Source organism: Plodia interpunctella, chromosome 26 (genome assembly GCF_027563975.2).
Source record: "Plodia interpunctella isolate USDA-ARS_2022_Savannah chromosome 26, ilPloInte3.2, whole genome shotgun sequence".
Taxonomy (NCBI): Eukaryota; Metazoa; Arthropoda; class Insecta; order Lepidoptera; family Pyralidae; genus Plodia; species Plodia interpunctella.
Window position 1 is genome coordinate 3,793,653 of NC_071319.1, and position 26,564 is coordinate 3,820,216.

A 26,564-nucleotide genomic window follows, 5' to 3' on the forward strand; every position below is an offset into this window, starting at 1 on the left:
GGGCGAAGATTTTACGTGACAACGTCTTTTTACGCGCGCGGCAGACCGATCATAGTTAAGTGGGACGCAAGGCATTCGGCGGGCCTCTCTCTCGTTCGGTGACTCATCGTAACGTTACCCTACACTTTTTCATAAGTGACTCCCAGCCGCAACCTAATTTAAGACGTTGTCACGTCAAAATATTATTTCCTTATCCGACTATACTAAAAATAAAATAAATAATTTAAAACATTATCCGTAAATAATGCATTACTTCCATGGCATCGTGATTAATAATTAAAAAGTATGTTGTCAGTGTCAGTTGTTTAACAGAAATGACAGATGGATGACAGTCTCAATTAGTAGGTACCTAGGTACCTACCTATTTTTCAGTTTTTGTGATTCTGACGAGAAGAATCTTAAAAACTAAAATACTATGCATTTGCAACATGATTTGCATTTGTTTATAGTGATAAATAATTGCTAAATAATCTACTGATCTCCGGTTTATTTGTTTTTTGTTCGGCGTCCTACTGAATATGCTCGTCAGCTAGCATTGTATCAATGTGATCTTTGTTGATGTGATTGTTAGTCCATGGTTAGATCATATCAAAATGTTTGGAAGACCCAGATGTAGAGAGTGGACGCCTCTGTCTACTCAGCAACTCCGTTTGAGAAGTCTAGTGCAGGTAAAGAAAAAGAGAAGTAAAACAAATGTTCAATACTTTGTTGGTTTACAAATAGACGCCTACTTACTGCCTGATTGACTGTTTTGTTATTAACATTTTTTTTTAAATTATTATTTAACCACTTTTATTTTTGTTTCTCCTATGAAAAAATCAAGATGATTTTTTCGAAAAATCCTTAGTGAGTACCTACTTAAAAGGAACTCATGTCAAAACAGATCTAGTGATATGGGATATTCCCCATAGCATAATAGATCTAGTGATATGGGGTATTCCCCATAGCATAATAGATCTAGTGATATGGGGTATTCCCCATATCACTAGATCTATTTTGACATGAGTTCCTATCGAAGAATATCTTTTATTTCTAGTCATCACCATATAAAATAGTGCAATGTTTTTTTCAATGAATTTAATTCTCCTGTACTGGTCTGGGAGTGAAAAAAAAAACATAATTATTCAATCAAGGGATATGGCAAACAAACATTTAATTTCAACACATTTAATAAAAACTTCAACTTAAATTATATTGAATTTGAAAATAAACTATTTCCTAACTAATATTATAAATGTGAAAGTAAGTTTTTTACCTCTTCACACTCTATCTACTTAACCAATCTTCATGAAATTTTACATATATGTAGTTCGAATTATGAAGAAGAACATAGTGTATCTTTCATCCTGGAAAATTAAAGAGGGTGAAGTCACAGGCAAAATAAGTCTCATGTACATTCTAGATTGTTGGCTACAACATCCGACCCCCAGAATGGTGCAGTTCACAGTGCAGTTTCTACCTGACCCTCCACCACACCACCATGTCTGCCCCATTCTACACCAGCGAGAGGATATCTTCACCACATCCCAAATGGAAGGAGATTGACTCAGGTTTGTTGATTCTTTTTACTAAATTCAAATTTGAAAAATTCTTTATTCAGTTCAGAATGATATAGTATGTAACTTTTTGTTTTCAAAAGAAAGTGGTTCTGAGAGTGTTTTGACAACATAAAAAAATTACAATTTTTCAAATTTTAACAAAGACATGAGTTAGTTTTACCATCGGACTCTAAAGTCATTAATCTGTGGTAATGTAAATTTTGTGAATGATTGATTTTGGAAATGATTCCTTGCTGAAGAAAATTGACGGATTGTAATTACAATGCAGCTGCAGCAGTCGAAACGCTCTGAGAACCACCAGGTGAAGTAGAAGCGCTGTAACAATGTAGCTATCAGATACCACTGCTGGGCATAGACCTTCCCTTTCTGTTTTCAACCACTTCAGTCACTTGGCATTTGTTGCCATTTCTTGTCGAAGGCCCATAATTGGATGAAGAAAACCTGAATTGCATCATACTTAATCCTAACTATCCCAACTAATATTATAAATGCGAAAGTAAGTTTGTTATCTCTTCATGCATTATCTACTGGACCGATTGTTATGAAATTTGGTACATGTGTAAAATATAAGCTAGAATAATACATAGGCTATCTTTTATCCCACAACAAAATTCCCACAGGAGTTCCCCCTAGTTTATTATAAATGTAAATCTAGTTAGGATTTGAGGAAAATAATTCTTAATGGACAAACTAGGATTAGACCATTCGGTTATAATGCGACTATGTAAACACGCAATTAATACACGGGTGGCCCAGTAAACTTGCATATTACGTCACCATTGTCTACAATACGCATATGAATCACTGATAAACATTAGGTTAAGGGTGCAACAGTCGATAATTAATATTGCATCTGATGCAATAGGGTCGTTGTTGGTTAGTTATAACGTGGCTTTGTAATAAGCAATTGATTAAGATGCGTAAATAATTTACCCAATTGAAGCGTTAGTTAATTGTATGTTATTTGTGCTAATTAAAACTGTGACACGTATTATATGTATGTAGGTAATTCAATTAGTGACACATAAGCTACTATCGGTAGCTGGATACAATGTATTCATATAGGAATTTTGGATCAGAATATATTTTATACAGTTTTTGGTAGAGTACTTTTCACGCATACAAAATTTTAGTGTACGCATACAAAATTATATAATGTCTGATCAGATAGAATTTCGAGCTAGTATAATTTTTTATATTTTTTTTATTTGTAGTGGATAGCATGCTCCTCTTTATTTATTTATATTTGCATACCTATAATCGGTAAAACATGTAGGTTTAATTCATCTTAACATCAATTTGTATATTTGTACTCATGTTTTTGTCAAATAAATATTTTCTTTCTTTGTTTAAACTTTAAATATAGTCTGTATATGAGCTCTGTATGATTCATACGAAAGAAGTCTCGCAAAGGGCCCGGCACCATTGCTAGGTCATCCTCAGATTCGACGACTCAATGCATTTCATATCGATAGGGTATATTGACGTACGTCAACACACCGTACAAAACCTGCGTTGATCCGTTTACAATGGAAAGAGACATATAACTGGTGAATAATATATATCCTTTGTTGGCTCGATGTGGACTCATCATTATTAATTTGTTGCTTTAATTCAGGGAATAAAAAGATAAAGATGCCTTTTCTCTTAATGCTGAGTAATGTTTAAATTTAATTTGTAAGTCACAGATACATTATCAAGTTTATCTGGAATTGACAATTTTGTTGCATTTATAGTGCAAAATTATCTTTTTTAACCCCCGACGCAAAAAGAGGGGTATTTAAGTTTAACGTGTTTGTCTGTGTATCTGTCTGTATCATCGTAGCTCCCAAACGGATGAACCGATTTTCGTTTTGGTTTTTTTTTTGTCTCATACATAATTTTATCCCGAGTGTTCCTAGCCATGTTTCATGAAAATCGGTTCAGCCGTTCAAAAATTGTAGCGAAATGAATATAGAAAGTCGGGGGTTTTTTAATTTGTCTAACAAATAAACTTGTTCAACCATTAGTCATTTTATAGGCTTTTTTAGTTGATAACTTTTACCCTTTTGCAGAATTAACACAACGCATGTCTTCAACGAACGTGGTTGTAAGGGTATGGTGTCACATGCCGCACGTGTCACAAGTCGACAGTGAAAAACGCCAAGACACAATCATACAGACATGGGGAGTATACTTCAGCGGACTACGGTACATAGGGGCCAATCTAGCTTTAAACTTCACGTCGGATTGCTTTAAAAGTAACACACTAGTATTCCAAATGCACGGAGGATACTTTTGCTCTTACAAAAGTCTGAAATTAGACATAATCCCACCCGAAAACGAATTGGAACATGGTTCTATGTCGTCTAGTTCCTCAGGTAGAACCAACCTTTCCAGAATAACTCTAGAACCTAAATTCATACAGCATAATAAAGTTAAAGAGGCGAGATCGATATCCCCTAGCAAATTTTCTAAGAGAATCGATAAGGAATACTCGAAAAGTAACAGTCCTGTTGAAAGAGGTATTAAACAGAATTTTGCTACGCTTAAATCTTCGAATAGTCTCAATATAGCTCATAGTAGAAAAGATGAAAGTAAAAATGACCCTAGCTACATTTACGAACATTCGCCGGACAATTTAGATGTTAAAGAGTTTTCGACGAGCACTTTAAACTGCTTTGGTATGTCTAAAACGTCCTCGTTGGAAGATTTGGAGGAGAACAACATAGATTTGAGCGAGACAGCGGAAAATTACGATTTAAGGAACGAATCGGAAGTGCCTAAGTTTAGGTATATGTCGTTGAATTTTCTTAAGTCCGAAATAAGGCCTAGTTACACTGCGAGCAAATTGCAGAAGCTCCATCTACTTCAATACTCGATAAAGAAACGACAAGACGCTGTTCAGGAGATAAAAGAACGAATATATACTAAATCCGCCTTAGCCAATCAATTGCCTCTAAACGAAGAATTAAATGTCAAATCCAAGTTTAAAAGTAAATCGCAGAAAAGTTTGTTTTCGCCGGAAGAGGGCGATAGTGAGACCAACGAGAAAACATCGTCGCAAAATGATTTGAGTCTGAAGAATGGTAAGATTAAGGACGAAAGACCGACTGTGTCGAATGGACCTCGGCTGGCGTTGAAACTGAACGATCTCCTGTCTTTTAAGGTGAGAAAATTTAGATTATTTCCACTAGATTTTGTCTGTACCTAAACAAATCATGCAAATTAAATTTCACCTACTTCCTACAAAGTTGAAATTTTCCACGTCGCTTCAGTTTCTATGGCAATGCATTTGGTATAAGCATGAACCCAACATCGGCTCCCTATGGCGGAATTCCTAAACGGTTTAATGCACGGACATGTTTTATTTGTCACGTGTTGAATACAATATCACATCTTTCGAGGCCGGAAGCGTACAACTGAATAAATCACAAGCATTATCATCCAAAACTTGTATAAAAAGTGTCAGCTCTATCGATTGAATGTGGGTGCCCCAATGTGGGGCAAAAACTTGGTGGATATTGGTAAATAATACACAGTGTAACCTCTTTTTGCGTCGGGAGTTAAAAATCAGAGCATTATAAGTTTTCTTAATTTTTCAGTCTAAACCATCGCCATTTCAAAGATCCGAACACGTGAGGCTGACGAAACAACTAGAAATACTGCGCTTCAAACGTATAATACTCTCAGACGAAAGAGACGGCAAGCTTGTTAATATTAGGCGGCTGAAAGAGAGGCATGCTAAACTGTCCGAGGAAAACCAGGATGTCGGTAAGTTGACTATATATTTTTTTCATACTCGTATTTATGATCCTTACGTAAGATAAATTTTAATTTTAAAAGACAATTATTTTATTGCTTTCTCTGCATGTGTTTTCTTGTGTGTAATAAAGAGTTTACAAATAAACTGATAGTTTCAAAAACTGAACACGCATTTTCCATATATAGCTAAGAACACTTTCGATTACATTCTCTATATAAAAAAAAAACGAGATCAAAATTGGCTCAGCCATTTACGGCTGCTGCACGGAGCTGCGCCCCGGGGCTTCGTTCCCGTGGGAATTACTAGCAGTGAATCTTCATAGTGGTATTCCTCATGGAATGAAACACACAACAACTTTCTTGGCATTATTAATGTAGTGATATGCCATTGCCTTCTCTATTTCACACACAAGTTAATAATAATCAACCAGTGTGCAGGCAAAACCTCACCACGTTTTCCTTCATCGGAAGCAAGTGGTGGTCTATGAAAACTACTATACATGAGTTAGATTGGTATACAAACTCATGTGGCACGAGTAGGATTCGAATCTGGGATCTTTCGATCCACAGGCGGGCGTCTTAACCATTACACCACCACCGCAGCACCATGTATTAGTCCAGGTTATATTCTACACATCTACCAAATTTCAACAACAGTCGGTCCAGTAGAATGTCTTTGCGTGAAAGAGTAACTAACATACACACATACATCCTCACAATCTTTCGCATTTATAATAATAATAGGATAGGAACCTGTGGGCGAAGGGCGGGTTAGCATTTCACTTCTCACCATCGAATCGATTCGAAACGAGACACAGCGAACTAATCACATTGCGCCATTGTGATGCAACGACAACCACACGGCCATGTCATTGGTTCGCTGCATCTCACTTCGAATCGATTCGATGGTGAGAAGTGAAATGCTTACCCGCACTAACCCCTCAGTTCTGTAGGTAGCCAATATAACAATGTCCTTAATTAAAGGGGTAGAACTAATGGAGAACTACCACACACTATCGAGACGTAACGAGAACATGAAGGAAACTAGGACTTCATGCGCGGCCATGAGGGAGTTGGCCGCGCGGTCGCATTCAGCGCTCCTGGCCCAAAGACAGGAGATGTTGATGCAACTGCATCAGATATTCTATATAGAACAGGTCAGTATATATTTACCATTCTACTTGGGGCAAAAATACATTTTTTGTATATAATGTATGTTTGTAACGCGATAACTTTCGAACCGTTGGTCTGATTTTGATGAAATCTAAAAGGTATGTAGAATCTGTCAATAGAATTTTTAAGTTAGTAGGGCATCAAAATCGGTTCAGTCGTTTTTTGAAATATGCACTCATTCATATAACTCATTATTTATTTAGAAATATTTTTGTAAAAATTTATTGTGTTCGAGGGGTCTTAAGTTCGCGGTGAACAACTATAAATTAGAAAACAAAATCACCCTCCGCGTCTGTCTGTTTCTAAACTTTCATCTTTTAACAACGGTAATTTCGCCAATTTATTCTCACTTATTAGAGATTAGAGAAGACCCCGTGCAAAGCCGGGCTAGGTCGCTAGTTAAAAATAAAACAAGCTAGCTTTTTCCCGCGGCTTCGCCCGTGTGATTTCCCATGGGAGCAGTTATTTTTCCATGATGAAAGGTGCCCTATGTCCCTCTCCGTACTTCAAACTACATGTATGCAAAATTTCAAGATTGGTTGAGTAGTGAGAGCGTGAAGAGGTAAGTAATAAACTTACTTTCGCGTTTATACTATTAGTTAGGATAATTTTTCCTTACCGACAGAAAGAGCCATCACTGTGGACGATATGTGGCGTTCGCCTGCCGATATGCGGTGACGAATCACTGCGTCACACTTCTACAGTCAGCGACTCAGTGGCTGCAGGCCTCGCCGCGCAGGCGACTGTACTCGCGGCTACCGTGTTAAACCAACCGTTGAGATACAAGATCACTTTGTTGGGCTCTTCGAGTAAAATATTGGACGTAACACCCGATTTGCCGGACCCTGAGTGAGTTTACTTTTCATTCCTTCTCTCTTTTGTAATAAGACTGCTGATGTTGGCCTTATAGTTCAGGCAACTGTACTCGTAGCTGCGATTGAGATACAAGATCACTTTGTTGGACTCTGCTAGTAAAATATTGGATGTAATTCCTGATATACCGGACCCTAATTAAGTAAAATTCGATTTTCCTTGTTATAAACTGTATTAGATTGTAGGTCTAGCCGTATAGACCACTGTACTTGCAGCCACCGTGTAAAACCAAAAATGTAGATAGTTTACTTTTCCTTCCTTATCTCTTTGTAATAAGACTGCAGATGTTGGCCTTTTAGTCGGCAACTGTACTCGTAGCTGCCGTGTTAAACAAACCATTGTGATACAATATCAATTTGTTGGGTTCTTCAAATAAATATTCGTTGTAACTCCTGATTTATCGCTAGTTTCTGAAGGTCTAATTTCTGAATGATTTGGTTATAGGCTAATTTACCTTCGGCTAGTTCGCCCGTAGTGGTGACACGACACTGATGCACTACGCGATGTTTTTGCTAAACAAGTGTATATCCTAGCTAATAAAATCGCTATATAGTAGAAAACAAAGTCGCCCTCCACGTGTGTCCGTTTCTAAGCTTTCTTCTTTTAACACAATTTGACGCAGTTTTCACTGTTATTTATCCAGACAATTTATTCTCATTTATACATAAATGACCCCGTGAAAAGCCGGGCTAGGTTGCTAGTTAAAAATAAAACATGCTATAATCCACAACATAATTTGTCTTGTTTGTCTTCGTGTCGAGTCATAGTAGTAGTATACAGAAACTTCTAGAAAGATGATATTGATAGACTAATTTAAATGAATATATTTTCCCCAGCATCCCCCTATTCGCCCGTAGTGGAGACACGACATTGTTCCATTACGCGATGTTTCTGCTGAACAAATGCATAGCCCAACTGTTGTGGGGGCGGGGTGTAGCTGTGACCGACATGAGGCCCACCCTCGCCAATCTCCAGCGGCTTCTGACCATGCCCAGCAATGTGTGAGTGTGTGTATATTTATTAATCGACTTAATGTGGTACATATTTATTAATCGACTTAATAAAAAGCAAGGAGGTTCTGAAAAAAAGATCGCGAGGTACCTTTGTTTTCTATTTGAAATAGTACAATGTACAACTATGTTAGAAAGCTAAAAAAACTAGGATGTATGGTGAAGCCCGAGACGAAAGTCGAGGGCCGCGAACACCCGAGTGACAGTGCTTTATAAAACTTTACGTACGCGACTAATAAAAAAAAGAATAATATACGATTCCTAATTACAACCACGTCGATCATCGGCTGAGGAAAATCCCGAGGAAATACCTGAGTGTTTTCCGTTTGCTTCTCCATCTCTCTCTCTCATCGAATGAGAGAGAGAGATGGTCTTTCATTTTAATAAAATAACAAAGTTCTTGTATGTGGAGTTCTTTCCATCATACATACTTGAAGCACTCTTGCCTTGTCCTCAAGAAAACAATCGCAGATGTACCTTATTAATGAAAAAGGACATTACTAAAGTCACGAGTCGAGACGGATATTTGGTATGTAAGACACGAAAATTTTATTAAAAACCTAATACGGAAAAGTAGGAGCGAATACTATGACAAAACCCAAGGTCTTATATGAATCATATAAAGGCAAGAGCTAGAGCGGTCTCCGCCATATTTACCTTATTAAATATGGGTTTGCGCTCGACTTTTTGGGAATAAATTGGGGGAATAAAATAAGTATAAATCCATCTCCAATATTTTTTTTTCTATTTCACTGGAGTTTGGGTGACCAACCTGTGGCTGAAATCTTTGTTGACATTTTTTTATAGACACGTTTTTTTTAGTGCTAATTAGTATTGAGAAAAAAAATATTTCCATCCAAAAAGACGTAAGTTTATCAAATTAAATGTTTGATTCGGAAACTAATGTGTATGTTGCGTTGTATAAAGTGATTGCTTGTGTACATTGTTCACTGCATTTTAAACCTTTCGAGGCGACGAAAGTTGTTGAGAGAAAAAATGACAAAATCTTAGACAAAATGTCGAGTCTTATGACTAATGTAATAAGGTTCTAATTACAGTGTAATCAACAAAATGTTTACTACTTTTGTCGCCTTCATATTTGTTACTGGTTACACTCCTCTATTTTTACTATAATGCTAAAATCATGTATCACGTTCATTTGTTAGTACTTGTGTATATTTCTGGCTAGTCGATTTTATCTTTACATAAAAAATAGTAAAACAATTTCCTGTGACTGTGACTTTTATATATTTGCCCACTACTTGGCTAAGGTCACAAGTGTTTCCATTTATCTCTCTGGTAGGCATCGATATCGTCGCAGCAAAAAAAAAAAAAAAAGAATTATTAATTCTTGTATAAACGTCTATTTTTTTCTTACTTATGCCTATCCTCAAATTCTAAGCCATTTGTCGAAGTAAGATCGTTTCTGCACCGTAAATCTCTGTGAAGGTAAACTGAATCCTATTTCCTAGGGCGGACACTTCAAAGTTGTTCGGCACATACAAATGGCTGATCGACAACCAATGCCCAAGGACACAGTCGTTGAGAAGTTTGGTCGCTTCAGAGAAAAAGTATAGGCAGTTCAACAGATTCAAGGTAAGTGTAGGAGCTTGCATGTGGAATGGTTGAATGAAGTTTTTTTTATTGGCCTTTTTTTGCTTACTGACCCATTAAATGTCTTTTTTTTTCTTTTTTGAGTTACTGACCCAATATTAACATTTTTGTTTTCTTTTTTTAAATATTATTTAATTGTTGTCTGTTTTGCTTGGATGAGTCTGGCCGAATAGAAGTTTGTATATTGTTATTTGTAAAAAATGAGGTTGAATAAAAGCGTCATTAGAAGATTATTATTATACAAAATGCTACATTTTGGTTTTGACCCAAAGCGTCATAGAAGGCAACAGTTCAGCCTTGAAAATGTTCAGACTGGCCCCATGAAAACCTCAAAAGAACGGGTCCCCATAGACTCGTAGCCTACAAGCCAGCTTACATATAAATAATTATGAACACCTTTCTCCTAAGTACAAATAGTTTCTTCAAATATTTTAATTTTGGCAATTTTTTTTAACTTTCACATCGATTACACGATTTTTTCAGTTTTGTTTTTGTTTATTCTATAGTAAAATTTTGTGTTTTCTATCTTTAGATCCTATTTTAAGTCTTTGCATGGTCCAAATCAGAGTTAACATTTTTTTTGAAATTTTTTTGGTGTATTTTTTTACTTCCAAATTACCGCCAATAAAGGTACAGCTTTGACGGTATGAGTTATATTTGTTTTTGCACACCTAATATTTTTCCCCTCCTGTAGTCGGGGTTTTAAAAATATGAAATGCGATATGAAATTTCTTTGTTTGCGAACCGTTTCTACGACATGAAAGTAATTACGTATATCATTAACGCAGTTACTAGACCAGCGATAATTGCAGAAGCAACTATAGCTACGGTCGGTCATGGGATGGGTGACCAAAATTGTATTATCTTGAGCTCCTCCGTGCTTCGGAAGGCACGTTAAGCCGTTGGCCCCGGCCCCGTATTAGTATAAAAGGAGAACAAAATTATCAAAATTACTTGTCCTACGCTCGGTCTACCGCTAACACACACATACTCAAATACTTATCGTTTTCCATCTGTGTGAGTTGAAATCGACTTTCGCTCATAGTTTTGACTTGCTATAATTTGACTCACGTTATGTTATTAATGGTTAGATTAATAATATAGAATGTGGATGTGTGTGTCCTTTTTAATTGCTTCAAAATGCATTAAGACGTTGCTTTCTGCGCACTAGCACCGTCGTCACATGTTTATCAATTTTAATTAACAATGAAAACAATAAAAAATACCACTGGACATCGTGCTACACTAGATAAAGTATTTTATATGCAATACCTGCTTAGTTACTGAAAATTCAGGCTTCCTATTTTATCCACAACGAAGTTATTGAGATTCGAAATTGGTCTGAATTACTTCGAGAAAAAGATGGCACGGTCGTGCCGATTTTTTTGCTCGATTTGCGGGGGCAATGCCGTGTCCCCAGATTAGATACTATTATAATTTTCTACATGTGATTTTTGTGGTCACTGTTTTCTTTTTAGGAAATTGTGGCAAACTATAGGAAATTATTATAATCAATACATTTCTAATAAAATCAATTATCTAGTGTAACATAATCTCTATGATATGTTTTTAGTTTTCGCTATTATATATTTTTTCTTTTGTCCTTTTGATGACGTGTCCCACTGCTGGGCAAAGGTCTCCCCCCGTATTTTTCCACCCATCTCGATCCAAGGCAAAGACTGGCCTTTTTTTATTGTTTACGTTTTTTTTTAATAGACTATGGCTTCCATTTACGTTCATTGTTTTTTATTTGTATATATATAATATTACGCTATTAATTAAAATAAATTAATTAAATGGATGGTGGCGCTAGTGTGCTGGTTGACCCACTCTTAACAACAACCTGGACTAAAAATGAGTACTTCAACTTTTTTTTTTCATGTTTCACACTTCATCATCGCTTTTAGTCAGAGAACACAAGTACTAGTTTTAGTTTTCATCTCATTATTGCTTTTTCATAAATTATATGTAACTTGTATGTTGACCTTGAAATGAAGTATTACATATAGGTATGTTGAACTAAACTTACAGTTATTTAATCATTACTTAAACCCACCGTCTCATTTATAAAAAAATGTAACAATGAAATTAAATAAAAATAACAATGAAATTGATTACGATTTTCTATTATGTTTTTATTTCTCGTTGATAGAGCGAGAAAAAACATATATTTACATAATTAAAACTTGCTTGTTACATTAAATGAATAAAACTCAAAAGTTCAGTATTTGTATTTTGGAAAGTTTTGAATTGAGTCGAACAAAACTTATGTTTTTTTAAATGTATTTTAGTTATATGCATGATCTTTATTTCTGTGTCTTAACTTTATTTATTTATTCTTCTATTATATGTTTATAAGGTACATGGATAAGTGGACAATAGATTTATAGACAAATGTTACGTATGCTTCCGCCCTAGATGAAGGCCACTCCATATCCTCCGATGGATGTCGTACGACGTGACTGATGGATACATAGCCGTGGCTGTTGATAGTCAACAATTGCATTCCCAAGAAGAATCAGGCAGACGGCCGGTTGTAAAATCACAATCGAATGTTTAAAAAAATAATAGGTTTATATTTCACGTTGACCCCGGGCTTCAGGGCGTCGCAACTTCGAATGCAACTGAGAACACTCGAATATCATAGAGAGGGAGAGAGTATAGACAACTCGGGCGCAGCTACCTAAAAGTAGTTGGAAAATAGTCAATTAATCAATTAGTGTGACACTACCCTGTTTTTGTTAATTAAAGCTACTCTCAGCCCGTCCCTTCTTCGCTCGAGCAAAAACATATTTAATAAATTAAACACTTAAATATTCCTCAGGAATCACACTATCTTGTATTGGAGAAAAATCCGCATGAAAATCCGTGTAGTAGTTTTTGAGTTTATCGCGAACAGACAGACATGGCAGCAGACTTTTTATAATGTAATGTGATTTAGTACCCAATTGTAGTATAGAGTTTAGTTAACAGATTTTATATAGATGTTTTTTTTTTACTTTTGTCTTCCTTCATACAGGATTCAGTGGACGGACAGTCACCCCAGTCTGCTATGAACTTGAAAAGACACCGCCATTCTCGTAGCGTTGGAAGCTACCAAGACGATCAGGTAACACTAATCTTAAAAAAAAAATCTATATTATAGACCTTTATGACCCTTATTCATGTCAAATTTCGTAACAATTCATGATTAAAACTACTAAGTTTCGGTACGATAACTGCTGAGAAAATAACGGCGAAAGTAACTCATCTAATAGTCGTAACTGATATGAAAGTTTTCTCCATTTTTTCCACCTAATTATTAGGATCTTCATAGTTCAGGATCCGCTTTCCTACTATTTCTCATATATTTTGCACGGTCTTTAGCATTCCTAGTTGTCGAACAACATTCATGACATCAAGCCAGCACTTCTTCTTTCAGCCAGGACCACGTTGAGGCGGCATAACCAGGCATTTCTTGCCTACGTAATTTGCTGGTTTACGCAAGACGTGTCTTTACTAACTCTGGTGGCACTCCTGGAGTTTTGTTTATTTTTTATGTTCACAAAAGGTATCCTACTATTGGATACGTACGCCCCTAGCTTATGAACAACTGTCAGATCATATCGTATTGTATCAAATCCAAATCTATCATGGAGCGAACCTAAACAAAGACTATATGATACTAATAATATGGAAACTATTCAACTGTTACTGTTTCAGGAATTATCGTCTTTGAACGCATCAACAACATCTATAATGGGCAGTGAATCAAACATCTATAACATGAAAATGACTGAGCCTAGCACATCGGAACTTCAGCTCAAAACTAACTCCGATTCAGAGATACAAAAAATACTCGGCGAAGAAAAAGTCATATTTACTCTAGGCGACGATACTAAACTTACTAATTTGAATTCACAAACTTTAGTCAGAATTTCAACTAATAACGAAGACGAATGTATAGACGAAAACGTAAAAAGGATATGTTCTGAAATAGAAACGTTTTGTTCGACTGTAGATGATGAGAAACACAAAGAAATACACGAAGGTTTCGATGTAGCTAAACACATGGAAGCAATGAGCGACAATGTAGCTCAGTATATGGATAAGACTGGTTTCAAAAATTGTGATGTGTGTCCAGAAAGGGAATTATGTGAACTAGCGTGTGCCAAAACGGTTACAGAAGTGATTGTTATACCTAGCGCTGAAGCTAGAATTGATACTGGACAGAACAGTGCGGTGAATGAAAGCGGTGATCGAGTTGCCAGTAGCATTTGATTTTGACAAAATAAGGCCGACCAATCAACGTAGACAAAGAAAACTATAGACATCGTTATATCATTCGTTTCATACAAGAGAGAGAAACGCGTATTAGAAATGTACAAGAAGGACAGAGCGCTAATATCTTCTTCTCCTCGATTTATCAACGCCTATCTTGAGGCACTTTGTATGAGAATGGAAATTGTATTAGTTTTCTTTGTTTTTGATTTTCAATCAAGTGTTTGGCGGGTAGGTAATTGATTTTTAAATGGTTTAATTTTATTTATGTTAAGACATAACACAATACATACACTTATTTTTTGTTGTATTTACCCAGCTAGAAAAATATAATATTGTGATAAAAATATGATTGAGGGAAGGAATTATATCTAAATATTAATTTAATACCAAAACAACAGTCTCAAAATTTACTTTAAATTGTGGCTACTTAGCCGCCATAATAAATTCAAATGAAGACCGGTACATACAGTCACATTATCATTTATCGTAATGGCGACAAATTTACAACGAATTTGGAAACATTCGCTGTTATGTTGTGTATGACAGAGTCCGACACACGCCCTTATTATGGCCTCGCCTCGCGCTACCTTCATAGTTGCAATTTGACCGTGTCTATTTGATGGTAAAGTAGTGCATTTCATTTTTAATATATCAATCGGATCACTCTGCAATAAAACTATTATAATTCATTTTGTTTTGTCTAAATGTTATTTTCATTTTAATTAATACTTCATTTCTGACTAGCTTTAATTTCGAATTAATAAAATCTCAATCAAAAAATTGTATGACATTGTTTCATGTAATTATATCATTACCAAAATGGCAAATATTCTATGAAATCATAAATTAACTAGAACGAGTTCAAAGAAGCAATGTTATCGTATTTCTACATAGCTTATACTTTTTTTTTCCTTACAATCCTTAATTTATTATTTGATATAAATTAAAATTTTTTGAACGTAATAAGCTGGATCTAACTAAATTTTTGTTTGTGAGCCATCATTACAATTTATATATATAAAATATATGTGCTTGATCAAATATAATGATTGTAACTTCCTTATATATATCTTTCATTTATTATCTCATCTCTTATTTCATCTTCAACAAAATAGGTAAATAGATATTTAACTAATTATCTGAAAGCCGTTCATGTCGTGCGATTTGTCGGACAAAGGACCACGTGCATATATCTATGTTTATGGTTAAATTACTTCTTCTGAGTTAGATCTCCCAACTTATTTGTAAATAAATTAACGTAGCTTTTATTTTAGTGTTATATTATCTGTGATTTCATTAGATTTTATAATACGCGATGTATCAAAATGTTGATCGAACGATTTTTGCTTTTAGTAAAGCCTTTGACAATAAGTAGTTCACTAGTGGGAACTTATTGTCCAATATGTACTATTCTAAATTTTTTATATGCAGTGCTTTAGATAGCTAGTTATCAATTTTCATACAAATATTGCAGTTTTAGGTCGTCGATCAACTTTTTAAAATCGTCTTCAGAATATTAAACTATGGGGTCACGCAAGGACCTAATTTGAGAACATTTTTTAAATTAATAAATAGTTGCTGTAAAATCGTTAGATTTAAATTAGCAAGTCATATGACGATTGTATTTATTGTAAATTATTGTATACATCTTGTATTTGTCCTTGTAGTAATCACCTATTGTTAAAACATCACTATAATAAAATAATATTTATTTAAAGATCTTCGGATATTTTATTCTTTATCATTCCTTGTTTAAAAAAGAATATCGACAGCAATTTAACTAAAATTTAGCGCGTAAATAATTACATTTATTTATTTAAAGCTTTTACTACTAAATACCTATTCGTCTCGTAGGCGATGGGCTAGCAAGATGTCCATTTTACACCAATAAGCGGCTAAATGTGCCTATAATTTTGCGACTCGTGGCTCTGTGTATCCCGTAAGGGATAAAGACGTGACATTGTATGTATTAAAACTATCATGTGGTAGTAATCGGAGCTCGTACAACACAGAACCGATAACTGTACCTAGGCAATTACAAAAATGCTTGGACAATGCCAATCAAAAAGCTATTTGTGGATTTTAGTTCACTCTAATTTACACCACTCGGCTGTGTGTGTGTGGCATGATTTGATCTTATCTTTCACTAATTTTATACAAATAGTTGCATGTTGCCATCGAAATATCTGATTGATCAGATATGTGAATTAATATAAAACCATTTTATGAAACAATCAAATATGCGCGAATCAATGGATGTAAACCCTTTTCTGAAATAGAAATTAGTTCGATTACTCGCTCTAGGAAGTAGAATGATTAGGAAAGAACGGCCGGGTTCATATATTTGTTTCACAGACAAAATATAAAGTGGCCAATTCAACGTGATCTCTTTCTAGGGTTATTATTGTGTACTTTATTTCTGGCATCGTAAGATGGGAGGTCTAGATAATTCGGTCGGCTTGTTCTCGCCCAGCGAAAGTATTTATAGCGAAAGGCCGGCACGCGCATGCGCTGTCGTTCCTTATTCTAAATTCAAGTCCGGGCTGCTCGGGCGCCGGACTTATTCGAAAATCTTTGAATTTTTGAAATCCGAACCCCCGATTCCGACTGGAAAGGCCACCTATAGAAAATAAATAAATAAATAAGTACAATTTGTGTGTAACTCATACGGAGTCTGGACAAAATTGATTTGATTCCGTTGTGTGTAGTGAAAATGTGTGAACAGTGTGTCCAGCGCTAAATTTTTTTTACGGATTTTTCGTGCGTTCAATGCGCATGTGGTAAGTTATTTTTTTTTACCCTGACTTATATATTTTTTCTAATAGTTTTCACCGCTAGTTTATAGTTTTGTATTTTTCATATTTGGTAGAACTAACCTGAAGACAATCAATAAATAATGTGTTATTATTATTACATAATTGATCATTAGTTCAGTTGTCTGCTTATTATTACCGCTTCTTATTGTCTATGGAATATTCGCCACATTCTCTGTTCTTTACATTTCAAATTATTAGTTACCAAGGTGACCAATCAATATATTTGATTGGCTTATTGCCGATTTTTTTGTAGGTCAAATAGCATACTAAATTACGATCATTTATTTTATTTTAGACGGCATAATTGCTGACTACAAATAAGTAGCCTAATTTGACTGTAGAATAACTACGAGATGTACTTCCAAGTGCTTTCAGGCTATAACTTCATCTCTGTCCCACAGAGATATATAGTGAATGCTTACGTCAAAATCAAATCCATACTAATATTATAAAAGTGATAGTCTTTCTCCCTGTGCGCTTTCACGGCTAAACCACTGGACCCATTTTGATAGAAGCAATAAAGCATTTAAACTCAATTTCGTAATAATTTTCTTAATGTTAGGAAGATTCAGACTTATAAATCCGGTTTACATAAATGTGATCCAAGATGCAGTTCAAATGTTGATATTAAATTAAACAAGCTGGCAAGAGGCGCTGTGATTCTGACGCATTTGCCATTTTGTAGGTCAAGTGCAACGTTTTAGCCTGGGATTTAACTATGCCGTACTAGGCATTATTTACCATCATCATATATTTTACGGTGTTACTATAATACCATTTTTATGAACATCTTCATAGTCGTAGGTATTCCTCATGGGTGAGGGTCGTGGTCATTACGTGGAATGAAACACACAACAACTTCCTTGGCATTAATAATGGAGTGGTTTGCCATTGCCTTCTCCATTTCACATACAAGTTAATATCAACAAGTGTGCAGATTTCCTCACGATGTTTGCCTTCATCGGAAGCAAGTGGTGGTCGATAAAAACTATACTATACACGAGTCAGATTGGTATACAAACTCATGTGGCACGAGTAGGATTCGAACCTGGCACCTTTCGATCCACAGGCGGTCTTAATCATTACACCACCACCGCTCCATTATAAGTAGATCATTGTAATTATGCATTCTCCTTTATTTCTTTAGCGGGTGGCCCTAGCCCTAGAATAGGACCACACCAAATCGTTACGCGGATGTCGTACGAGGCGAGTAAGGTACACACACCTTAACAGCTGATAGACAACAACAGCCTCCCCAAAGAGTATTGACGTCAGGCAGGCAGCCGGTTTTAAAAGTACATCCATATCATTGAAGTTTAATGGTTGATTTTTTACGCGAACCCGAGGCGTCACAGCTCCGAATGTAACGCCCGCGGTAACACCCGCGGATGAGAGAGTGAGAATCTCGATTTCTTTTCGAAGTTTTTAAACCATTCCATTTTCTCAGAAATTCACGATTGAAAAAATTGACAAATAATACCTCCGAAACAATTACAAGAAAACAGATTATTCGAACATGTAACTTTTTCAAGTTCGTAAATATCCGGCGGCCCTAGCTATCGAGTAGTTTATATGTAGCAACGAACTCTTAAATTAAATGTTGGGAACCATATTACTCCATATTGCTTACGTCCATGTCCAAGCCTCCAAGGATGTCTGCTCAAAATCAGCTGGTATTAACCTGAGCTGTAGCCTTTTTGGTTACTCTGTGGTATAATATTATTTTTATTTATTTATGTACACAAGATTACAGTCTAAATAAAACTTACAAATAGGAAACTAAGTACAAAGTTACTACTCATTTCTATAGTAATTTCTTCCAGAAGACCCGTAAAGAAATTATTAGTTATTGTTAGTTTAAGCATTTGTGTTTATTATGTGTGTCAAAGTTTTTGTCTATATAAAGGGGCGGCTGGTCCCACACGGCCCAGGGCGACAAAGCCTGAAAATCCACCCCTGACAGTTCCTAAAGCTTTATTACTTTGCAGCTTTCATTTTCAGTACTCTGCGGCACATTGCCGTGGAAAGACGTGTCCGGGCGGGGAATTTTTCATGGCGAAAATTAAAAATTGTCTAAAATCGCAGTTCGCGTAATTTTTTAGGTGATAATTTTATGTTGTGAACGTGACTGTGAATTCAGCCAGTTTTTATGGATGCGAAGTTTTTCGGACCGTTTTTTGAGGTTTGTTTTGTTTGTCTGAAGGATAGAATAGCTTTGTTGTAGTTTTTTGTTGTTTGATTTAAGATGCTTCAGCTTTTATGGCTTAACGTCGGACAGCGACCATGAAAACGTACCTTTACTGTCACATAAATGAGTATTTTGTCATTGTTCTTGTCTGTAAACAGTGCAGTATCCTTCCTTTCAGGCTACGAAAGATGCACGAAATTGCATTGTTCATTCTGAAAATAATCTTGTGATTATATTCATGAGCTTGTTAACAATAGACTAACGAAAGGCGCTATTGTTCTATAAATAGCGGTAGGTAGTGGTAATTTAGAATTTACTAGCGGTCCGGTCCGGTTTCGCTCTGGTAAAACCATAATAAATTATACATCTGAACCTTCGTCAGGAATCACATTATCTATTGGTGAAAATCGTACAATAATCCGTGAAGTAGTTTATATATATATACATATATATATATATATATATATATATATATATATATATATATATATATATATATATATATATATATATATATATATATATATATATATATATATATATATATATATAATATATATATATATATATATAGCGTACAGACAGCCTATTCCAATATTTGACTTATCCTAACTAATATTATATCCCAACGGATATGATAAATGTGAAAGTAAGTTTTTTACCTCTTTACGCTCTTATCTACTCGACCAATCTTGAAAATTCGTATACAATGAAGTATGGAGAAGGACAGGATACATTTCGTTCTGGAAAAATTACAGTTCACATGGAAAATTTACGCGGGCGAAGCCACGGGCAAAAGCTAGTATTCGATAAAGTGCACAAAACAATGAATTTCGAATTATTTAATTCCGTAAACTAAATAGAATGTTTTATTTATTTAATCTTTATTGTACAAAATACAAATAGCATTAACCATTGGGTCATACAAAAAATGTTATTTGGGTGCAAAAAATAAAGGAATAACTATCCTTACATAATAAAATACTTAACTTTGATACATAATTATGTAACGCGATAGTAAAATTGATTTCTAATTAAAATGCACTTGGCAATGACTTCCATTCAAGAAGTATGTAGCTCATGAAGTCGGTTAAATTTCTTTGGAAAACAATTTTATGTAACTGTTATTGGATTTTCCGTGTTTTTGTACGTTTTGCGCATTTTCTGTCAAAACAAAGGTCTTTTTCTCGTTAAACTTATTTTACTTAGCGCTGATACCCAATTAGGAAATAGTCCACACGCAACCAAAACTATGTCAGGGGTGGGGCAAACAACCACGCTGGAAATAAATACTCTAATATCTACTCTCTACTCTTGTTTTAAACCCCGACGCAAAAAGAGGGATGTTATAAGTTTTACGTGTCTATCTGTGGCATCGTAGTTCCCAAACGGATGAACCGATTTTTATTTAGTATTTTTTTGTGTCATAGATAATTTTATCCCGAATGTTTTATCATTAGCTATGTTTCATGAAAATCGGTTCAGCCGTTCTAAAGTTGTAGCGGAATGAATATTGAAAGTCGTTTTTTTTTTAATTTGTCTAATGGAAAAGAGAATATTTTATTCACATCAGTCAACGGTGTTAATTGGTGGTTATGGAAAATCCTTACAATATATATTCTTTTTTCCCCGTTGTTAATGCGCTGAATTCTCATTTTGACATATTAAATTAAATATATTTAATAAACACGTACAATTCCGGAACAATCCCGAATTCCTCGCCCATCGCTGGCAACCCTCGTTGCGACCCGTGGTCGCCGAGGTATAAAAAAGCTACTTGCACGTTTAATATTATATACACAGTAAATTTGTTACCATTTCACGCTCTATCGCCACATTGTATTATAGGAAACTATACTTTGTAATATTTTTTTAAATTTATTCTAGTGTGGCATACCTAATCTGTAAAATTTATAATATAGTGTACGGTTGAATGAGTGAGATATATCCTGAAAACCCGAAAATAATACGCGCCTTACGTTCTCCCAGCTTAACAAATTATATTTCGTTACGTGTCATGATTTCCCAATGAGCTGAAATCGAGTTTGTTAAAAATGTATAAGAACGCGGCGGATGGTACGGAGCGTTTTGTGGAAGCTGTGGTTTATAAAATAGCTCTATATTATCTACGTGCTAGGGGCTTCACATACTTATTTATTTACTTTATTTCCTTACGTTGCCCGTGGTGAATTTGATATATGAAGTACTTACCCATATGCGACTTTTTAACCCTCGACGACAGGAGTGGGAGTTGTTTTACTGTGTGTATGTCTGTCCGTGGCATTGTAGCAACCAAATGGCGGAATCAATTTTAATCTAGTGTTTTGAAGTGAAAACTTCTTTAGCGGCATTGTGCACTTTTTGTGATGGGTAAAAAAATGTTTAAACTCGCGTCAAGACAACAAAAATTCACAACGTTAATTCAAGTTTTCACTTCTGCCGGTACTCCCGTAGTGCAACCCGAAAGATAGACAGTCGCGGCAGAGGATTTCGTTTTATAATATGTACGGATAAGGTTAAAATTAATATTCAAGATCTGAAAAAAGGTCTATTAGGGATCGAACCCGGGACCTCTAGTGTAGCTGTCTTATGATGACTACAGAGGTCGCTGGTAAAGTTTCATTTTCAAGAGTTTCTCACAGAAAAGCGTAAGAACTTATTTGTGTAAAGTCTATTCTCATATCGCTCTAAACTGGCGCGACCTCAATTCAATGTGTCTGCAATACTGCACCGACACAGGTGCATTCGTATGCAAAACCCGTGTTATTGAGTTGCGGTGGCGAGACAAATAGTGCGCTATATGTAATCTAAATAGTACCCTCAGTAACAAAGGTACAGTGACATGCGAGACTAAATTGTTGCTCGCTTTTAAATCATATTAGCTTTTGCCCGCGGCTTCGCGTTAATTTCCCGGGAAGAAGGGTACCTTTCTTCCCTTTATGTCCTTCTCCATATTTCAAACCACGTGTATGCAAAATTTCAAGAAGATTGGTTGAGTAGATAGAGCGTGAAGAGGTAACAAATAAACTTACTTTCGTATTTATAATATTAGTTAGGATTATGGCAAGTTACATAGTAAGTTTGCGTGTCCGGTCTAGTTTTTCTAACTTTTCAACAGATTTCCACATTTCTTTTAAAAGTTTAAAGCTACATTGTTAAATTAAATAAATAAATGGACAACACTCAACGGCCCACATTAAACTCTACACTTGTTAGATCTTATTGTGTATCTTTGAGTGTTGTCGATTTATTATCATTTCCGTGACGCGCAATCTCCTTGTGTAGCACTGGCTACATAGTAGTGATAAGCAAGTTTCAGTTACCTTGACTTGCTTGGCATGTGTAACTGCAGTTAGCGCTAAGGTCGGGACAAAGGCTTCTTTACGTGTAGACAATTTAAATCAGTATTTATGCCAAACTAGCTCCATACTTATACGCCTTTCGTCACAAACATTATATATTGTGACTAGTGTTGTGGGCGTCCATACGCTGCGGTCATCACTTCCCATCAGGACCATACAGGCAAAACCTACAGGACACAACCAATATGTATGAAATGAACGCGTTGTGAGCACAGTAATATATATATAAGACGAGTGATATAAGACGCTAAGATAGTCGCGAATGCATGAATATTTGTATGAGTACTTTTATTTAACGCAATGAAAACCAGCAATGTATGCCGAATCCGTCAAAGTTCGCCGAACCTATAGCCTCAAACAAAAGGTATTGTCTGTTAGTCTAGCATTCAATGAAAGCCTCAGCTTTGGCAACAAGGGCCTTGAAAAGTAGTCCTTTTCCTGTGACTGGCAAGGTCGCTCAAGGAATATAATATAAGGGCCAGTTGTAGCACTACTAGCGATCTGAGCAAACGACAACGGCGCCCCCTACCTAGATCTACGTGGGCGCGTGTTGAGTAACCTTCGAAAACTCACCCATTCGTAAAATATATCCTGTGATCTCAAAAAAGTTCTTACAAGCAAGAACGTTTAACGACCTCCGTGACCTAATGGTCATCACGCCGGACTGCTACACTGGAGGTCCGGGGTTCGATCCCCGGTCAGGTCAACATGGAAAATGATCTTTTTCAGATTGACCTGGGTCTTGGGTGTTTATCTATATATGTATATGTTATAGAATATATCGTTATTTAGTATACCATAAAACAAGTTTCGAACTTAGTTTGGGGCTAAATCAATCTGTGTGATTTGTCCCTTCTATTTAAGAAAAAATTGGATTAATAATTAAAATTGAAGAGTAAATAAAATGGGTCGGTTATAGATAATGAAATTTGATTTATAGAACAACCAGTATTTGTACAACAAATAAAAATCTGTAATTATAGGGTGGCCAGGCGTTGCCTGATCTAAGTCATTCGAATACCTGAAGCGCCCTTTTATACACAACGCTCAGGGCAATCGCTCAGCTGTGTTTACCCTAACTGTCTGTTACAGCCGAAAGCACATGAACCCATCAAAATTCAATGCAAAGTCCCTATTACCTCATCATTAAGGGTAGGAGGGTAACTTAACATGCAGGTGACTGTACACACTACATTAACGTTAGTCGTCAAGGACGAGCGGTGTCGTGTACTTTGGCGATGAAACTTGTTTACGTTGGATGAACGATGGACTTGTAGACTAGACGTCAAACAAAATTTGACAACCTCGGTGGCGCAGTGGTAAGGTTCTTGCCACTGAACCGAGAGGTCCCGGGTTCGATCCCCGGTCGGGTCATGATGGAAAATGATCTTTTTCTGATTGGCTCGGGTCTTGGATGTCTATTTATATATGTATTTATTATAAAATATAGTATCGTTGAGTTAGTATCCCATAACACAAGTCTCGAACTTACTTTGGGACTAGCTCAATCTGTGTGATTTGTCCCAATATATTTATTTATTTATTTATTAAATACGTGTAAGGCCTATAGAAATAGTAGCTTTTGCCCGCGGCTTCTCCCGCGTTATTTTCCCACTAGAGCAGTTGTATTTCTGGGATGAAAGGTACCCTATGTCCTTCTCCATACTTCAGACTACATGTATGCACAATTTCAAGAAGATTGGTTGAGTAGATAGAGCGAGAAGAGGTAACAAACAAATAATAAAAAAAAAACTTTCGCATTTATAAGTAACATTAGTTAGGATCAATGCTACTTATATTTTAATGACAACTAGTCGCGTCACGAAGCTCCGCTACATACCCTATGACACTCAGGAACGTCATAGAGAGACAGACACACTTATCGGTTAACTTTAACTTAACTTATAACACCGCTCTTTTTGCGTCGGGGGTTAAAAAGTAAAACATATTCGGGACAGCTGTCTTCAGTCCACCTCACTCCCGAACCTCCTCCAAATTACACTTCACTTCGCACAATCTTGATCATCCATGTCACACCTGGATGGCCCTTTTTGTATCAAACAAGTCCGGTTTCACAAATTATTATAAAAAAACACTTTATTATCAAACATAGTATTACATAGTTTAACATATTATAATATTTATTTTAGTTTAAGAGATACACTTTGAAATAATAAGTTGACAAACAAATATCTCAGCTCAGCTTCTGATATCCGCAACAATAGTTTTTTGGAGATAACGCTGATTTTCATTCCTGCGATTTTGTGCGGAAGTTAATGTGTAACGTGGGCAAAAAAAATGTTACAAAAGCATCGACTAATATGCCTTATGCCATACCTATGACTTATGACATGTATGTTTAGGGATGTGGGCTGAAAATCCACATAAAGGGTTGTCACATTGTCAGAGTACCTACATTAGGTATTTCACACGACATGTCAGGAATTTCGGTCATCTATCTGGGGCTGTGACTAGAATATGTAAATGCCCGGAATTTTGATAAAGATTTTCGAAAGAAAATCGAATTAGAATGAAATTTCTAGTAAATGGTAAATGCCTCAAGAATTGGTATGTATTTTTCTCATTGGGGTAAGACCAAATAATCCATTTTCAAGAAAGTGTATTCGATTTCATGTAACGACCGCGATCTTCAGCGGGGTGGGATTGCGTTAGCTAGGTATAACAGTGTTAGGCTGACGCAAATTATCTACTTTTTACCTATGTAAAAAATAGTAAACAGCATATGATCCCGGATAGACAGGTGCGCAGGTTCGGTTCCCTGGCTCAATTCCAGAATTAACTTATATACTTATCTATACTTATAACATAAATGCAAAAACTCTCTGTTGTCCGTCAATCATGTCGGTTTTGTGACTAAACCGATTTTGATGACATTTTTTGAGAGTAACCTGGAACAAACAGATTACAAAGGGCAGAGCTACGGATAAAAGCTAGTATACTTATCTGTATGTTTTCACAAAAAAAATCTACTGTACAAATGTTGATGAAATCTCGTATATGAGTAGAATATAAACAAGAACACATAGCATAAAGCACATAATGTATTTTTTGTCCCGAAATTTCTGTGGTAACGAAGCTCCAAAGCGCGGATAGTATAACAATTATGGCCGAAATTTTATTATCCCTGTCTGTTACGATTCGATCTGCCCCTTCCTCTCTTATGGATGGGTCAACGAACTGAGTATGATTGTTTTTGTCCATTTGTTGGGAAAACGATTAGCTGCATTATTAGTTTAGCTAGTTTCCATGTTATATATCAACCGCATACATATATAATGTTACCTATGTGTCCACATTTCATGAAAATCAATTCAACTTGTTATGTATTATTTTGTGATATAAAGGGAACGTTAATTAAGCACCAGCTCGTGGGATAGACTGACTTTATTCAATGTCGAAACTACCCAATTCCAACAAACCCCATTGTTTAAAAAATAACAAATTATTCTACATGCATTTATACTATTTCACATAATATCCTGTGTTTGAAAAATATATATAATCATAAAAAAATAATTTTTGCTGGTGTTTAATTGACGTTCTCGGTAGGTTAGACTGACTTTATTCAATCTCGAAACTACCCACATTCCTACACAACTGTTAACCATGAAAGTTATAATATTAGTTTAGTCTGGATATGTAGAATAGAAGTTACGCGAAAGACTTGAAAAATATATATTTGATACAAGCTATTTAATTTCACCTGTCCCGTCTGTCTATATTGAAATCTTTACTTCCTCTTGTTCTATATAAAATTTGAGTTTATAATTTCCACGCGCTTCCAGTATATGTAAGGAATCCATCCCACCACCCGCCATCCACCCAGGATCGGCTCCCATCCAGAGAACTCCTCAGCGGTTTACTCCACTAATAATTGTTTTTTGTCACGAGTTGAATGCAATACGATCTCTCTGGCAACAATAAAAGCTTATGGCAAAAAT

At 35.7% G+C, this 26,564-nt stretch overlaps 2 protein-coding genes across 11 annotated transcripts in view; both read left to right on the forward strand.

The window, feature by feature from the left end:
- Nucleotides 1-327: 327 nt before the first annotated feature.
- Uvrag (UV-resistance associated gene) lies at nucleotides 328-15,299 on the forward strand. Its single transcript, XM_053764783.2, has 10 exons — nucleotides 328-668; nucleotides 1,403-1,550; nucleotides 3,614-4,707; nucleotides 5,144-5,312; nucleotides 6,288-6,460; nucleotides 7,102-7,325; nucleotides 8,186-8,350; nucleotides 9,832-9,955; nucleotides 12,993-13,082; nucleotides 13,676-15,299. Exons 1-10 carry the CDS (start codon nucleotides 594-596, stop codon nucleotides 14,231-14,233), a joined length of 2,820 nt encoding a protein of 939 aa, XP_053620758.1. The 5' UTR covers nucleotides 328-593; the 3' UTR covers nucleotides 14,234-15,299.
- Nucleotides 15,300-16,759: 1,460 nt separating this feature from the next.
- The window catches only part of RyR (Ryanodine receptor), a 112,760-nt gene continuing 102,955 nt past the window's right edge, over nucleotides 16,760-26,564 (forward strand). For all 10 annotated transcript variants that reach the window (XM_053764718.1, XM_053764723.1, XM_053764720.1 and 7 more), the window contains exon 1: nucleotides 16,760-17,016. The gene's annotated coding sequence lies outside the window, so the exon portion shown is untranslated. The remainder of the gene's footprint in view (nucleotides 17,017-26,564) is intronic.

What these genes read in the sequence shown, in the direction of transcription:
- Uvrag (XM_053764783.2), top strand. Translation starts at nt 594, where the DNA reads ATGTTTGGAAGACCCAGATGTAGAGAGTGGACGCCTCTGTCTACTCAG. An exon ending in ATGGAAGGAGATTGACTCAG is followed by an intron (nt 1,551 to 3,613) that starts GTTTGTTGATTC and finishes ACCCTTTTGCAG; the next exon opens with AATTAACACAACGCATGTCT. An exon ending in GGCAGTTCAACAGATTCAAG is followed by an intron (nt 9,956 to 12,992) that starts GTAAGTGTAGGA and finishes TCCTTCATACAG; the next exon opens with GATTCAGTGGACGGACAGTC.